The 15,129-nt window shown below is 38.5% G+C and overlaps 1 protein-coding gene across 1 annotated transcript; it reads left to right on the top strand.

Moving 5' to 3' along the window:
• On the top strand, positions 1 to 14,687 carry LOC107004809 (outer envelope protein 80, chloroplastic-like). The gene is made up of 16 exons (XM_015203169.2): positions 1 to 754; positions 1,784 to 1,877; positions 2,042 to 2,124; positions 2,231 to 2,325; positions 2,410 to 2,479; positions 3,427 to 3,520; positions 10,036 to 10,120; positions 10,223 to 10,258; positions 10,895 to 11,048; positions 11,127 to 11,261; positions 12,302 to 12,372; positions 12,463 to 12,541; positions 12,630 to 12,745; positions 12,872 to 13,019; positions 13,526 to 13,595; positions 14,153 to 14,687. Exons 1-16 carry the CDS (start codon positions 143 to 145, stop codon positions 14,305 to 14,307), a joined length of 2,097 nt encoding a protein of 698 aa, XP_015058655.1. The 5' UTR covers positions 1 to 142; the 3' UTR covers positions 14,308 to 14,687.
• The last annotated feature ends 442 nt before the right edge of the window (positions 14,688 to 15,129 follow it).

The raw sequence follows: 15,129 nt of genomic DNA, 5'->3' as shown, positions 1-15,129 counted from the left end.
GGTGAAAACTTCCTAGTGAAAGTTAACAGAAGAATAAAGGAAGGAAGATGCTTTTCACCAAAATAATTTGATGTTAGGGAGTGCAGGCATCACTCTCTTCTTCAATCCCTAAAACCCTAGTGAGTTACTGTAACATTCAACTATGCACCAAAACGAAGACGTACGCTTCACTTCATCTTCTATCAAACTTCCTCAATTCACTCCCCTTACTCTACACCACCATACCCTAAACCCATTCTTCACCAATCTACACTTAATTCTGCAAAATTTTCCCAAGTTCCAACACCCTTTTCATCAAAATGGTGGAACTTCACAAAATTTATCCAAATTCACACACCCATTTCATCAAAAGTTCAACCCACAAAATGCTATTCTGCAATTTCTAAGTAAACCCAGAAACATTAACCCATTTTCATGGAGTTTATCAAATACTCCTCTTCTTTGCTGTGCATCAATAGCATTAGCTCAGAGCAACTTGGATGGGACTCCGTTGTCGGGCCCAAAAACAGGGAGTGGGAATGAGGAGAGAGTTCTTATTAGTGAAGTATTAGTGAGAAACAAGGATGGTGAAGAACTTGAAAGGAAGGATTTGGAGAGTGAGGCGTTGAATGCACTCAAAGCATGTCGACCTAATTCTGCACTTACTGTGCGAGAGGTGCAAGAGGACGTGCATAGGATTGTTGCTAGTGGCTACTTCTGCTCTTGCATGCCTGTTGCTGTGGATACTAGAGATGGTATTCGCTTGGTATTCCAGGTACATTTCTTTCCGCACATAGTAAGCTCGTTTGGTAAAGGGGTAAGTTTATTCATGAATTAATTTCTGTATAAGTTGTATTATCAAAACTCACAACAATGGTGAATACTGAACTGAACTGAAGCAGAGAAGCCATGAATGGCAATTGAAAGAAAACAGTTATGGGAGTTGTATTATCTTACATTTCATTTATGTGTGTAGGATTATATACACGTGATTGAGATGATTCTACCTACCTAACTAACTGCTATATTAACAAACTACTACACTGCTATAACTAACTATGGCTAAGTTAGATATTACAAGATAATTAATTATACTCTGTAGCTTAGTTGTTTATATGTACCATGCTTGGTAGCTAGTCAGGAAGTAAGCTATCCATGTATAAAATTAATAACATGTTTGGTTTGCAATTTAGAGATATGAACTAATAAATGTATAAATTAAAAGGGAATTTGTGTATTTATTTTATGCTGGTAGAAGGTGAAATAATAATACCTGCAAATTTTAACCTGCCTAAGGATCTCTTATGGTTATTAGAATGATATTTGTCCAAATCGAGGGGAATATAGCCGACCCCAAGTAGAAGTATTTTGTTGTATTAGTTTCTAAGTACTACTTAAGCTTCAGAATGATTGTCTCATCAAAGTAAAATGAACAATATGAGTAAATTGCTGGTGTTCTTTATCTTATTTTGCGTGAAAGTTGGTTCTTTTAGCTAAAAAGGAAAAACAAATTGGGATATAGATTTTTGTGTCTGCATAGGTGGAAAAGGTAGTAATTTCAAATAGTGTTATTTCACATTATTAATTGAAATTTCAACAACAGCAGCCAGTATTTGACATGGATAAAAGTTCAATCAGATCTAAAGAGTTCTTTCCAATAAGCAAATAAAGATCGTATTATCAAATTAGAAAATTTCAAAGTATTCCCTGCAGTCAAAAGTGGTTGTGATGATAAAACAAAAATGTATTATTTCCTCATTTCTTGCCATGTGTAATTGCTTATATCATTACGTTTTGGCATAAGGTAGAACCAAATCAAGAGTTCCATGGTTTGGTATGTGAAGGAGCAAGCGTGCTTCCAGCAAGGTTTATAGAGGATTCTTTTCGAGATGGATATGGTACACCTTCCTTATACTCTCTCTATACACCCTGTTGTCATTTCTTTACATATTCATGAGCTTCTGCTTTTTATTTTTTTCTTTCAAGTATATTTTATAAAGCGTATATTTTACATTCTGGTAAGTACCCCATCCTGCACTTACTTTGGTGTCAAGGAATGCAGGAAAAATTGTTAATATCAAGCGGTTAGATGAAATAATAAGCTCTATAAATGGTTGGTACATGGAGCGGGGTCTTTTCGGAGCGGTTAGCACTTATTTATGACATATGCAACCTGTTATTATTTATTTTCGTTTTGAATACCGTACATTGTGATTTGGGAAATCTGAGTTAGAGTTATCTTGTCCTATAGGTATCGGGTATAGAGATGCTCTCTGGAGGTATGATTAGGCTAGAAGTTTCTGAAGCAGAGGTGAATAACATAACCATCCGTTTCCTTGATAAGACGTAAGAACCCAAATTCCTTATACCTATTCTTTTAGTGAATGCAATAACTCTTAGCAATTTCTTACACTTGCTTGCATGTCTCAGTGGTGAGCCAACTGTAGGGAAAACAAGGCCTGAAACTATACTGCGGCAGCTTACTACAAAGAAAGGACAGGTATAATTAAACAAGTCTATTCTATGCTAACATTGATTTTTATTTTTTGTTCTAATATACATCTTGTAATACCTGAAACTTTAACAATTTGAAACACATTCTTAGTAGTGTTGTGATTCTATATATAGGTTAAAGTATGTAAGAGTAGTGAACTAAAGTAGGTAAAGTATGTTAAGAGTAGTGAATTTCCTATTATGTTTTTCTTTTTTGTTTGTTTGTTTTGTGTCCTCTCATTCTGCAGAACCTGTAGCTTTAGTAGGATGTTCATCCTGTAGCTATTAGCTGGTAATTGCAGTATCTGGACGTACGTAGGAAGAAAAAAATAATGCTTTAAAAATTATATGCCTTCTTTCCCTTACCAATTTGCACCTTCTGATTGTGTGAAATTGTCTATTGAAAACAACTTCTCTACTCTACAAAGGCAGGGTAAGGTTTGCACAGAGTATGTTGTTGCTGTGATTGTGTGAAATTGTTGGAAGGTGCTATCCTTTTTTTTTTTTGCTGCAAAATTGATTGACCCGCAATTTAATTAATTTGGAAGTGTAAACAGAGAAATAGTTGCTTAGCACAGACCCTCCTTCTGTCCGTTTCTTTTCCAACTTCTGCTTAATTGTGCCTGCTGTACAACATAAAGCCCTTGCTTTTTGTAGTTTATCTTTTCATAATCTCAACAGAAGTCACAAAGTTTACATTGGTTTTCTTTTTGTTTATTGCAACAGAGGCCCTTAATCATTGGTTTCTCCTTGACAGGTTAAAACAGTGTATTAAATTACCAAAATAGTCTAACTTACACTTACTGCTTGTATAACTTCTTAATTGTGAATTGGCATAACTGAAATTGCTGGTTTTGCAATTCCATTGAATTTTTTCAAATTATATGCCATATTTCTTCCTGGGAAATCCACTATGTGCTTGTTTGAATGTCAAATGTCATTTCTCTTGTTTAGGTTTACAGCATGCTTCAAGGGAAAAGAGATGTGGATACTGTCTTAGCTATGGGCATTATGGAAGATGTTAGCATTATTCCCCAACCTGCTGGAGGTGCTTAAGTGAAGATGGTTTCAACTATCTCTTGTTGCACTTCTCCTTGTTCATAATGCATTTTTAGCTTTGTTATAACTTGGGCTCGCAGGGATGTTTTCTTTTGGATATGGGGGTGGGGTGGGGTGGATCATATGACAGAAATCAAGGGTGAAATGGCACGATAGTATCGGGAAAATTATGAAGTTGTAAATATATGGTGTTTGCAGGCAGTGCAAGGAAGAAATAGTTAAGGAAACCAGGGAAAATCTTTATTAGGAAAACGGATTAGGGTCAAAATGGCCTTAACATATCATAAATGGTTAAAAAGTACCTTTCTTCCATCTATCAGATCAAAACCACCCTCAATTCGTTTTAGGTCTAAAAATGTCTTTTTTAACAGCAGATTGACATGGCCATTTGATGAGTCATTTAATTAAACAAATGGCTTAATCTTGTTGGTTCACATAGATTTTTAAACCCAATCCAATGACCTGGCCGTTTCTCAATACAAAACCCAAACCCATCAAGTAACCCGTTTTTAAATTAACCTAGCCTGTCTTTCTACATCATTTTACAGTGATGTTTTAACCTATTTGTAGCATCTGTAGGATTAAGGATTTTGGGTTACAAATCACATCAACGACTGCTTATGTTCTTCGGATAAATACCATTTCTTCCTTCAATTCTTCACTCGGTTGTTTCTATTACTCTTCAACTAAGGTAATATTTTGCCTCCGGAATATTTGGGTATCTGTTAAAATATTCAAACTTCTATGAACAAATCACAAGAATCTGCGTCCGGCATTCATCGGAGTCCATGCCGTGAAAGGATTGACAAACAATTCGCAAAGACATCTACACAACAAGCCTTGACCTTGAGAATAAGTTGATTCTTTGGACATTACAGTTCTTTTTTTCTGAATATAACAGGAAGAGACGCAAAAGACAGAAGAGGGTAATTTAAGAATCTAATTGGAAGAAAGAAGAAAAACAGTTGAAGGAAAAAGATAGAAGAACAAAGTGAGAGCCTAAATGGTACAAGAAACAAAAATAATTGGACTATGTAGTTTTAGCATCAGGTTATTATGGGTCTTGGATTTTTAGAATAGTAGGGTGATGGGTCAGTTCGTTTGAAATGGGTCCAAAATCCATGTCACCATTGCCATATCATGTGTACTTAAAAAGGGTATTTTTAGATCTAAGAAAAAACCCTGAGGGCATTTTTGATCTTTAGGTGGAAGGAGGACATATTTGAACCATCTATGATATGTTAAGGACATCTTACTCTTTTCCGTTAGGAAAGTAAATAAACCAACAAACATTAGCTCTACATCCCCTTTGTATAATTTGGATTTGGGTTATATGGCTAGAGAGAAATTGTAGGCGTTTTGATGGAAAGAAAGAACATTTTGCTATTGTAAAATAGAGATGTCTTCAATGCTTGATGATAGGCTGTAATTATACCTCCCTAAAGAAGTATAAGCGGTCGTAATCAAGTAGAGAACCCAACCAGTAGATTGGGGTCGATCCCACGAGTAAAATGGTTTAGACTTAACTTCCATGTACAATTATGTCTATTTAGCCAAGGTCTTTCCGAAAACAAGTAATTAAAAGTTTTTTTTAAAACAAGTTTCTTAAAAACTTCTAAGTTAACAAGTGAACAAAAGTAAAAACTGAGTTTTTTATCAAGTTGTGAGACTAACTAGGGTATATGTGTTCCCCATAGGTTCATAACGCCTTATCCTAGCAATAACAATTCTTCCCTAGTGTTTTGCATGTAAATTGGTAAGTTATGTATCTCTAAATCCTTGGGCTCATATCTAGAAAAATTTCACTCCATACCTTGGTCCGGCTACGTGTGTATAATTTACTAATCATTACCTTTACTTTATATTAGACATCATAATCGATGTGTGACTTAGTTATTACTTCGCACCAATCGACACTAGCCTATTAGATAGTATCCCACTAAATCTATGTTGATAATTCTTTTCCTATTACTACCTCTTTGGTCCGACAAATAGGAACAAGACAAGTTCTAACGTTGGTCACCGTTAAAAAGACTTCTAAAACGAAAGAATTATCAATACATGCAAGAACCTATTTGAAAATTGCTTATTTGCTAGGTTTACTTTGTTAATTACCCATGGTTCCCACAACCCTAGTTGTGGATCTAGTTACCCATTCAAGCAAGATCTCAATTCATAATTTTTAAGGGAGAAATCATAAACTTACTTCAACAATAAGAATAAACACCAGAAAATCAACATGAAATTGCAAGACAAATCTTCAAACCAAATCTAGAAATTGAATTATTGCCAAAGTTTAGAACAATAATAATAATGTCAAACCCCCAAAAAGGAGATTTTAATCCCCATTTATAGAAAACATTGTTCTAAATTTAAGGAAATTGAAATAAGGAAGTTTGTCCAAAAACGCGGCATTGATCGACGACCCCTACTGATGGACTATCAATGGAACGACGGTTCGTCGATTGCCTCCGTCAGTTCAATCAACGGACCAACAACACGGTCCGTCGATGCACCCACGGTCCGTCGATGCCCTCTGTTGCTCCATCCTTAGAATTTCTCCAACTTCCGGTACTGGAACTATCTCTGATCAAATCAACGGTTTGCCAGTACAACGGATCGTCGATGAATCGACGGACTGTCGATCCCTTCCGTAGTTCCATACTTTGTCTGATTTTCCCAAGTTTCTCCATCAGTCTGAACTGCAATCAACTGTCACCACCTATGGACTGTCGCTTGAACGATGGCCTTTGTAGGTCATCTTTCTGCACTATTTTCCAGCTGCCTTCTTCGTTTTTATTCTGGACAACTTTCCAGCAAAACAAACATAAAATATGTTAAAACTACTACAAAAAGTCTCTAGACACATACAACTCTTAAGCAAAAAGCATTGAAAGCACCGTGAAACCACGGTACATCAACACCCTCAACTTAAATTCGTTATTTGTCCTCAAGCGAGACACACTATGACTCAAAACCACACTTGTACAAAAGTATACTCTTTTAAGCTTTCGCAGTCACATGACTATCAATCCCGACTCTTTCTTTGATTTAGTGCATGATTACGCTCTCAGGTTTAAACAAGCTAACTCATGCTGATCACACCATTGAAACAAACTCACCATGCACAAACACTTCTACTGTTTTGCCTCTCATCAATGTACCAACTTTCCGACATTGCAACTAGTGCCCTCACTTCAAAAGAAATCCTTATTTTTCGCACAGTGATTTTTAGTTTGAGTACAAGGATCTTTATCCAACACTCACGCTTGAAAACAAGTTCATACATAGGTTGTACTTGTCGCCATAGGCTTGCCCTTATTTTAACTGCTTAAGTTCACCACATTAGACTTTAGGATCACGGTAGGTGAAGCAAACCTGAGGCGCATACTGCCGACGATCTCTCAACAAGTGGGCGGGTTTGATTTCTCGGAACCCGCAACAACAGTACTTGGGTCACTCTCAGTGGTGCACACATCAATCTCCGCACCCTTAGTGGTGCTCATCTCACCGGTCACCGGTATGGAACTAGACGCCCCAACAACCATCTTTCGTGCCCTCATCTGACGGGCCTCCTCATCTATCAATGAAGTTCTCGTCGCAGCCTTGAGGTCCGTCTTCTCTTTCTTCCTTGCACGGGCATCATCTCCTGTCTCAGTAGTGCGGTTAGAACGGTGCCTCTTGGCATGACCACGTGGCTCAGACTGCGGCTCAGCGGGGATTTTGAACAAGGCGTAAAGCACCGTGTCCTCCGCTAGCTTGATGGGCACACTCTCGGGCTCCGCTCTCTTATCAGCCCTCAAACTAGCAATCACTGCCTGAAGAGTAGTAAGGTCAATGGTGGGGGTTGGTCGTGCTAGTACCCGCAGCTCAAAGTCGTCAAGGCGCATGTGAACTGCCTAAATCTTTTGCTCAGTCTGCTGGGCCACCCTCTTTTTTATTCCGTCCTCAGCCTCGGCGATAGATTTTTGCATCTAAGGCTACATATGATGTAGTAGGGTGGCCATTTTGGCCTCTAATTTCTGGACCCGCGCTTAAGGGACCAGTGTTGCAGATGGGGGCGTGGATCGGGATGAGCTAGGGGCTCGACTAGCGGCAGGGGCGAACTCAGCCGGGGTGGTGTCCACTGGCTCTGAAGTAGCAGGGTCAGCCCCTTGGACTAACTCCACAGTGTCCGCTAAGTTCTCACTCAACGCCTGCAACTCAACTCTGGACCCTCTCCGTGGTGCGGCTACATTGGCCTGATCTCTGATGAGATCGATTTCAACCGTCAATGCCAAAGTGGCACTCCGGCATTCCTGCACAAATGGAAGATAAGACAAGCAAGGGGTAAGTAGTAGAGGTCTTGAAAGCCCTCTCATGGATCACCGTGATTAGCAGATTCACAAAGTCAATCTGCAATCCAGCCACCAAGGCTGCTACCAGCACCGCCCTATCTCAAGTAAGAATATTATCGCATTTGTCGGCGATAGGCAATGTCGGACCAACAACCAGAAGAACTCGGTCGTGAAGGTGAGGTTGGCCTTTTTAATCAACCCTCGGGGGTCTAACACCCAGTCTGCACTCTCACCCTCAATCGCCAAATGCTGGGCTAGCCATTTTTTCATGTTCTCCCTCAGCTCGGCTGTCCTCTGAAACGCGCCACTTCTGACAGTCTCCCACCGGTAGTCGAATTCTAGAGTCATGGGAGCCCGTTGTGTCTCAGTGGTAGGGCCATATAAGAATCGGTGGAGAGTAGGTGAGCGGGTCCTGTTTGGCAGGTTGACCCGCCTATCAATAGAACCTCGGAGAGTAGCCACGTAGGAAGCGTAGAACTCTGTGAGTATCTCCTCACTGTAAGTACCCAGACCCTGAGCCATCCACTCTAACTTGTGTCGGGTAAACAATCTATGCACCTCGGGGACAGTGTGCAAACTCCCCGTAAGAATCCGACGCTCAACTGTCACCAATCGGGTCATCACCCCACTCTCATTCAATATCTTGACGTCGCTGTATATTTGGTGCTGCCCATCAACCACCACTGGTTGGGTAAATCAACGGTTTGCCAATACAGTCTGTCGATGAATCGAAGGTCCGTCGATCCCTTTCGTAGTTCCATAGTTGGTCAGATTTCCCCTAGTTTCTCCATCAGTCTGAACTGCAGTTGACGGTCACCACCTACGGACCGTCGATTGAATGACGAGCCGTCGATGGCTTTCGTAGGTCGTCTTTTTGCACTATTTTTCAGCTGCCTTCTCCGTTTTTATTCTGGACAACTTTCTTGCAAAACAAACATAAAATATGTTAAAACTACTACAAAAAGGCTCTAGACACACAACTCTTAAGCAAAAAGCATTGAAAGCACCGTGAAACCACGGTACAATCACTTGATTTTTTTCTTTTCTTTGGGAATTGGGGGGGGGGATGCTGTGTAGGGCTTAATTGACTCCTTCAATCAATAATTGGAGTTTAATGTCTTGTACATTTACTTTATATAAATCCACTTGATAACTTGATAAGAAAACTACTGACCTACACCAATTTCTTTTTGGGAGATGTATTATGAGGCAAATGAATGTGTTCCCTCTTGCTAAAGTTTCTTTCTTTTATCTTTTGGAAACATGAAAAACGGTTTTTAAATTTTAATTACTCCCTCCAGTCCCAATTTATGTGGCACACTTCCCGTTTTAGTTTGTCCCAGAAAGAACGTCACCTTTCTATAATTTGGAGAAACTTAACTTTAAAATTTCTGTTTTACCGTTAATGAAATGATTTATAGCCACACAGATGTCTAAGGTTTGTTTTTGACCACCAATTTTCAAGAGTCTTTCTTTTTTAATTTTTGTGCCAAGTCAAACAGTGGCACAGAAATGGGGACGGAGCGAGTATTATAATTGCTTATCTTGCTATTTTGCTGTTGTTATTTTCCTTTCTATCCTTCTTTAATTGCACTTTTTTGAGCCGAGGGTCTACTAGAAACAACCTCTCTCTATCCCACATAAGCTGCTCTCCCCAGACCCCACTTATTGGATTACAGTGGGTGTATTGGTTGGTGTTTAAGTTTTTGGACTTGAGCTAAAAACTAACGTCTTAATTTAAATAAGTAACTTTTAAACTGAAGTCTAAGTTAATCTAAATTCGAATAATAAGAGGGAAAATATATCATGTACTACATCCAAGAATGAATACAAAAAATAAACTGATTTGTGAAAAAAGTGGTTTGTTCTTGGAGAAGACATTAGAAGTTATGGCAAACTATGTTTGCTTTGTGAAATGTACACCTAAAAGACTTAGTAATAACTAAAAGCTGTTTGCTTGTGGGTTTCTTTGGTTGTGCTTGGTGAATAGTGGTTAGGCAGAAGCTTTATATAAAATATTTAAATATCGATCATATAAAAGAGACTGTATGCACAACAAAAATTTGGTTGGCGCAGGCTCCTCCTTATCCTTTTGGCTGTCTACTGTATGTTCTACTATTGTTCTTTCCGTAGAGTAACTTTCTGATGTAATATTGCAATATTGCAGACACTGGTAAGGTAGACTTAGTTATGAATGTTGTCGAGCGCAAGAGCGGGGGTGGTATTTCTGCCGGTGGTGGAATTTCTAGTGGGTATGTGATATTTTAGAAGCTATTTTTCTAGGAAAACTACTTTGTTATTATGTTCCTTTTGGTGTCTCCACTGTTGTTTACTGGTATGTATTTCAATTTTAGGATCACAGGTGGACCCCTTGCTGGATTGATTGGCAGGTATCGCAATATTATGAAATTCTCTGTGGTGTTAAGATCTGTTTTCAATTTTAGGAGATCTTGTTGGGGTTGATGGTTAAAGCTTGCTTTCTTCCATGTTACTTTAAGATTGTTCAACACTTTTTTATTTACATTTCTAAATGGATAATTTGAATTTTTTTAACGGCACATACTCTGGCTGTGCTTTATCTAGTTGATGTGCTGGTGAATCCTACACATATGCTAAGTGTGTAGAGTTTTCTGTATTAGGTTGAGTTAACATTTGGGACAACTTCCCAATAAACCATTATGGATTAAAAGTGACTTCCTGTTCTGAAAAAAACAGCATATTCGGTGACTACTTAGAAGCACTTACAAAAAGCTTAACCCCTTGGAGAGTACTTCTACAACTATTTAACAAGCTGCAGATCTACCTCTAAATAGCTTTTCTGAGAAGGACATTACGAAGGGGATGGCTCTCTCAAAGAAAGCCTACACATACATCACTGCTAGTAATCAACCTGCTGAGTATTAGCATTTAACTATTATAGTTGATATGTCACTAAATTTCCACCTTGAATTATTTTCCCTGAAAGAAAGGATCACTTTCAATTTCTTCCCCAAGGATATGCTGTTCATTATGTCCGTCCATTTCAGTTGTGCGATATACCACAAGAATCTTTTCGGGAGAAATCAAAAGCTGAATTTGTCACTAGAGCGGGGGCAAATTGACTCAATCTTTCGGATAAATTATACAGATCCATGGATTGAAGGAGATGATAAGAGGACTTCCAGGTCAATTATGATACAGGTAATGTAAAGTTCCCTAGAGTAAATATCACGGCAGTTCTTGAGAGCTCGTTTCTGCCTAACTTTCTATTTTGACTAGAATTCGAGGACGCCTGGCACACTTGTTCATAATCACCCCGGTGGTAGCCTGACGATTGGACGTGTGACGGCCGGGATTGAATACAGTCGGCCATTCAGGCCAAAGTGGAATGGGACAGCCGGAATCATATTTCAGGTAGCTTTTACACTAATGTCTTCAGATAATTTATGCCATCTCTTGAAATGATTATTTTACTTTTGGCTATGGTTTCCATGGTTATAGAGGGAATATGCTGATAAAGTTCGTTATTGATTTTTGGAGAGTATAACAGTTGATATAGTAGTCTCCGGTTGACATTGAGTTGAATTGGTTAATCCTGGAGAATGGCCGTTTCTGCCTGTGAGAAACTCAAATGTTGTTCCGGTAAGGCCTAAAAAGATACGTACTTAGTGTCAATATGCAAAGACATTTCCGTCCTTCCAACTTCAACAGGATATCCTAGCGTGCAATTTGTGGTATGCAGGATTTAATCCCAAGTCTTGTTTAGATGGCATTTCTGGGATATGTTTATTAGTAATTAATTTTCTTGAATTTACAATCCCTAGTTATTACTTCCTCCATCCCAATTTATGTGGCACTTTTTCCTTCATAGTCAGTGCCACAAAGAATGACACCTATCTATATTTAGTAACAAGTTAACTTTAAACTTCTCATTTATCCTTAATGAGATGAATTATAGCGTCAGCAAATGTCTGTGGTTTATTTTAAACCTCAAGTAAAAAAATCTTTCGTTCATTCTTAAACTCTCTGCCTGTGCCTGGTCAAACACCTTTGCATAAATTGGGTCGTAGGGGGTGATAAAATTTCGTTGAACTGGACCAAAGAGTTCCTAATACATGTACTTTGGAGTATTCATTTCTAAAAAGAGAAACATTAAATGTGCTTTATCTAAAAAATAAATATAACTTGTGCTTAGCGATGCAATGATAACAATCTCAAACAATTTGAGTCATTTATGCTATAACAAGCAGAAGCTAGACATGAGTAGTTTGAATATCTTTTGAGGAAAAGATTGTATTGTAAGAGTGCCATGGAGGATGAAGGCTCTTTTCTTTATTTCTAGTCTTGGGACATCAAGAGAGTTGTTTTATTATTCTTCCCAGCGTCTGACATATTTTTGTTTCCCATTTCTCTTAATGCTCTTGCTACTTGTCCTTCCTATTTGAATTTCTCAGCGGGCTGGTGCTCGGGATGACAAGGGGAATCCTATTATAAGGGACTACTACAGTAGTCCACTTACTGCAAGGTATAGATTGATGATGGTTTATGCTGCCTAACGTGTTGTATATCTGACCATAAGAAAGTGTGCAATGTGTTCCTTTCTTAACTGCTGCAGTGGCAACACTCACGATGATATGCTACTTGCCAAACTTGAGACTGTCTATACTGGTTCTGGCGACCCTGGTTCTTCAGTGGTCAGTTCCTAATATTCTGCCAGATTCCTTGTCTAGTAAATGTAGTTCTTGATGCACCCGTTCACTATTTCTCCCTGCTGTTTTGCAGTTTGTTTTCAACATGGATCAGGGACTTCCTGTGTGGTCAGAGTGGCTAGTTTTTAACAGAGTCAATGCTCGTGCTAGAAAAGGATTGGTACTAGGTCCTATGCGTCTTCTCCTAAGGTACATTCTCCCATCTTTTATGATGATTAGCTCGAAAGATGCTGAATTTGTTTTTTCTTCCTTCAAGTGTATCTCTTAAAAAGTTCCTGTAACTCAAATTGCTGGCTATTGTGAGTCTTTTTACAGCTTCTCTGGTGGTCATGTGGTCGGTAATTTTCCGCCTCATGAAGCATTTGTGCTTGGTGGAACCAATAGTGTAAGAGGATATGAAGAAGGCACAGTTGGCTCTGGCCGGTCTTATGCAGTTGGCTGTGGAGAAATTTCCTTCCCTCTGGTAAGTGGAGGCTGTTGGAAACTATAGTTTGATAGTTGAACTCGTTTCTCTAGATATTGGTGGGTTTTGCTGTATTTTTCATCCATCCAATGATGCGCTGGTCCTATCTCGACTCTAACCAAGATGGTTGTTGCTAATGTTCTTTTAGTTTTCAAAAACACCGCTCTTTGTCTTCCCCTACAATTTTATAGCTCTCGCTCTCTCCCGGTTGTTGATGACAGCAGATTCTTAACCGTGATTACATCGCAAGGCCCTGCATCCTTCCACTCCACCAGCACGACTACCAGATAACTCACTGCCCCAGTGTTGAGATAGATGAGGAGGAAATGACCAATTTTTTTTGCCTCTAGTATGCCATAGACCCCAGTCTCCCATGGTCTTTCTTCCAGCTTCATTGACCATCAAGTCTCATCCTTGGGTTCCACAATATATTAGTTCTTTGATAAGTGTCTTTGTCGTGATTTTTCTATGTATCATCTTCCTCATCATATTCCCACATTTTGCAGATGGGGCCACTAGAAGGGGCTGTATTTGCTGATTATGGCACAGACCTTGGATCTGGTCCAAGTGTTCCTGGTATGTATATCTGGTCTGATATTGTTTACTTTTCTGGCTAGTGCCCCCCCCCCCACACACACACAATTGAAAGGTAATATTTGGAGTTCGTACCAATTAATCATTTTTAATGAAAGTAGTCTAACTGCGACCAAATTGGTAGAATAAACATCAGCATACTTGTTGTAAATATATTTTATCTTACTGTAAAATTTTATTTACTAGACTTGAGGCTTCATTGACAAGCAATCTACTCAAGTTAGTGTAAATATTGCTTGTAAGGGGATGTATCTCGCTCTGCATATTTTGTTGTTCTAAAGCACTATATTGACAAAATCTTGATCCCTGGAATTACCCGGGCTTTGGCCTAGTGGTAAGAGTACAACGTGTGATGTATGTGTTGGACACACATGGCAAGTTCAAATCATGCCGTAGACAAAAGCTGGTATATAGGGTGAATCCATCACCACCAAGTTTTGAACGCATGCTAGCTAGCCCAATTTTTTTTTCCTTTTCGAACTCTGATTTTACATTGTACTTTGGCAGCCTTCCATTTAATTGTTGTTTTCACTTATTAGGTGATCCTGCTGGAGCAAGGCTAAAACCTGGAAGTGGATATGGATGTGGGGTTGGTATTCGCGTAGAGTCGCCACTGGGACCTTTAAGATTAGAGTATGCCTTCAATGACCAGCGGACCGGGAGGTTTCACTTCGGGGTTGGCCTAAGGAACTGATACTATTCCTTTGGACATTTATATCATCTTATTCTTTTGGTTTCCTTTCTTAGGTTAATTCATTTACATCTCTCACGGGTTTGTATGTAACATGCATGTGGCCCGATTCGCGGCTCCTTGAACTTGGCTAAATTTTCATTACACACCTCAAACTATGGGCATGACCTATTAAACGCTCAAAAGTCTGTAGAATTTACACATACTCAGTGTAGTCTCATATAGTGAGTTTAGAGAGGGTAGAGTGCTCGGAGATAGGAAGAGGCTGTTTCTGAGAGTTCAAAGTCAAAATGACCACTTTTCTTATTAAAAATACGTAAAGGGACACTTGTTTTTTTTTATCAAATGGTTGTTTATTCATTTTAATTAATTTTGTTATTTTAGTAAGTTGGGCCTGAATGGCTAACCATTATTATTACTTTGAATTTAATCTGTTGTGTTACCTATTATATTTAAATGCACTTAAGCGTGCAATTAAATAATTGAATCTAATACAGTTTCAAATTAGAGATAGTATACTAGAAGTTCTTCATTTTTTTAATTATTGTTTCTATGAAATGTCAATTCTGACCAATCTAAATTGGACCATTACAAATTGCTTTACGCACTAGGTTTCTTTGATTACATTTTTACTTCTTCAGAAAAAGCAAAAAAACTTGAACGTTATTTTTTTATTCTATTTAGAAAATCTTCATACAATTATCCAAACCAGTATTTAGATTCTTTTCTCTGAAATTCCTTTGAACAACAGGAAAATAAAGCACTAATTGTATAAAAATAATAATACAAACGTTTTCATGTGTTTTATTAACATATATATATATA

The sequence above is a fragment of the Solanum pennellii genome, chromosome 11 (genome assembly GCF_001406875.1).
Source record: "Solanum pennellii chromosome 11, SPENNV200".
NCBI lineage: Eukaryota > Viridiplantae > Streptophyta > Magnoliopsida > Solanales > Solanaceae > Solanum > Solanum pennellii.
The sequence above is the reverse complement of the archived record's forward strand: the minus strand, read 5'-3'. Positions and strand labels throughout refer to the sequence as shown.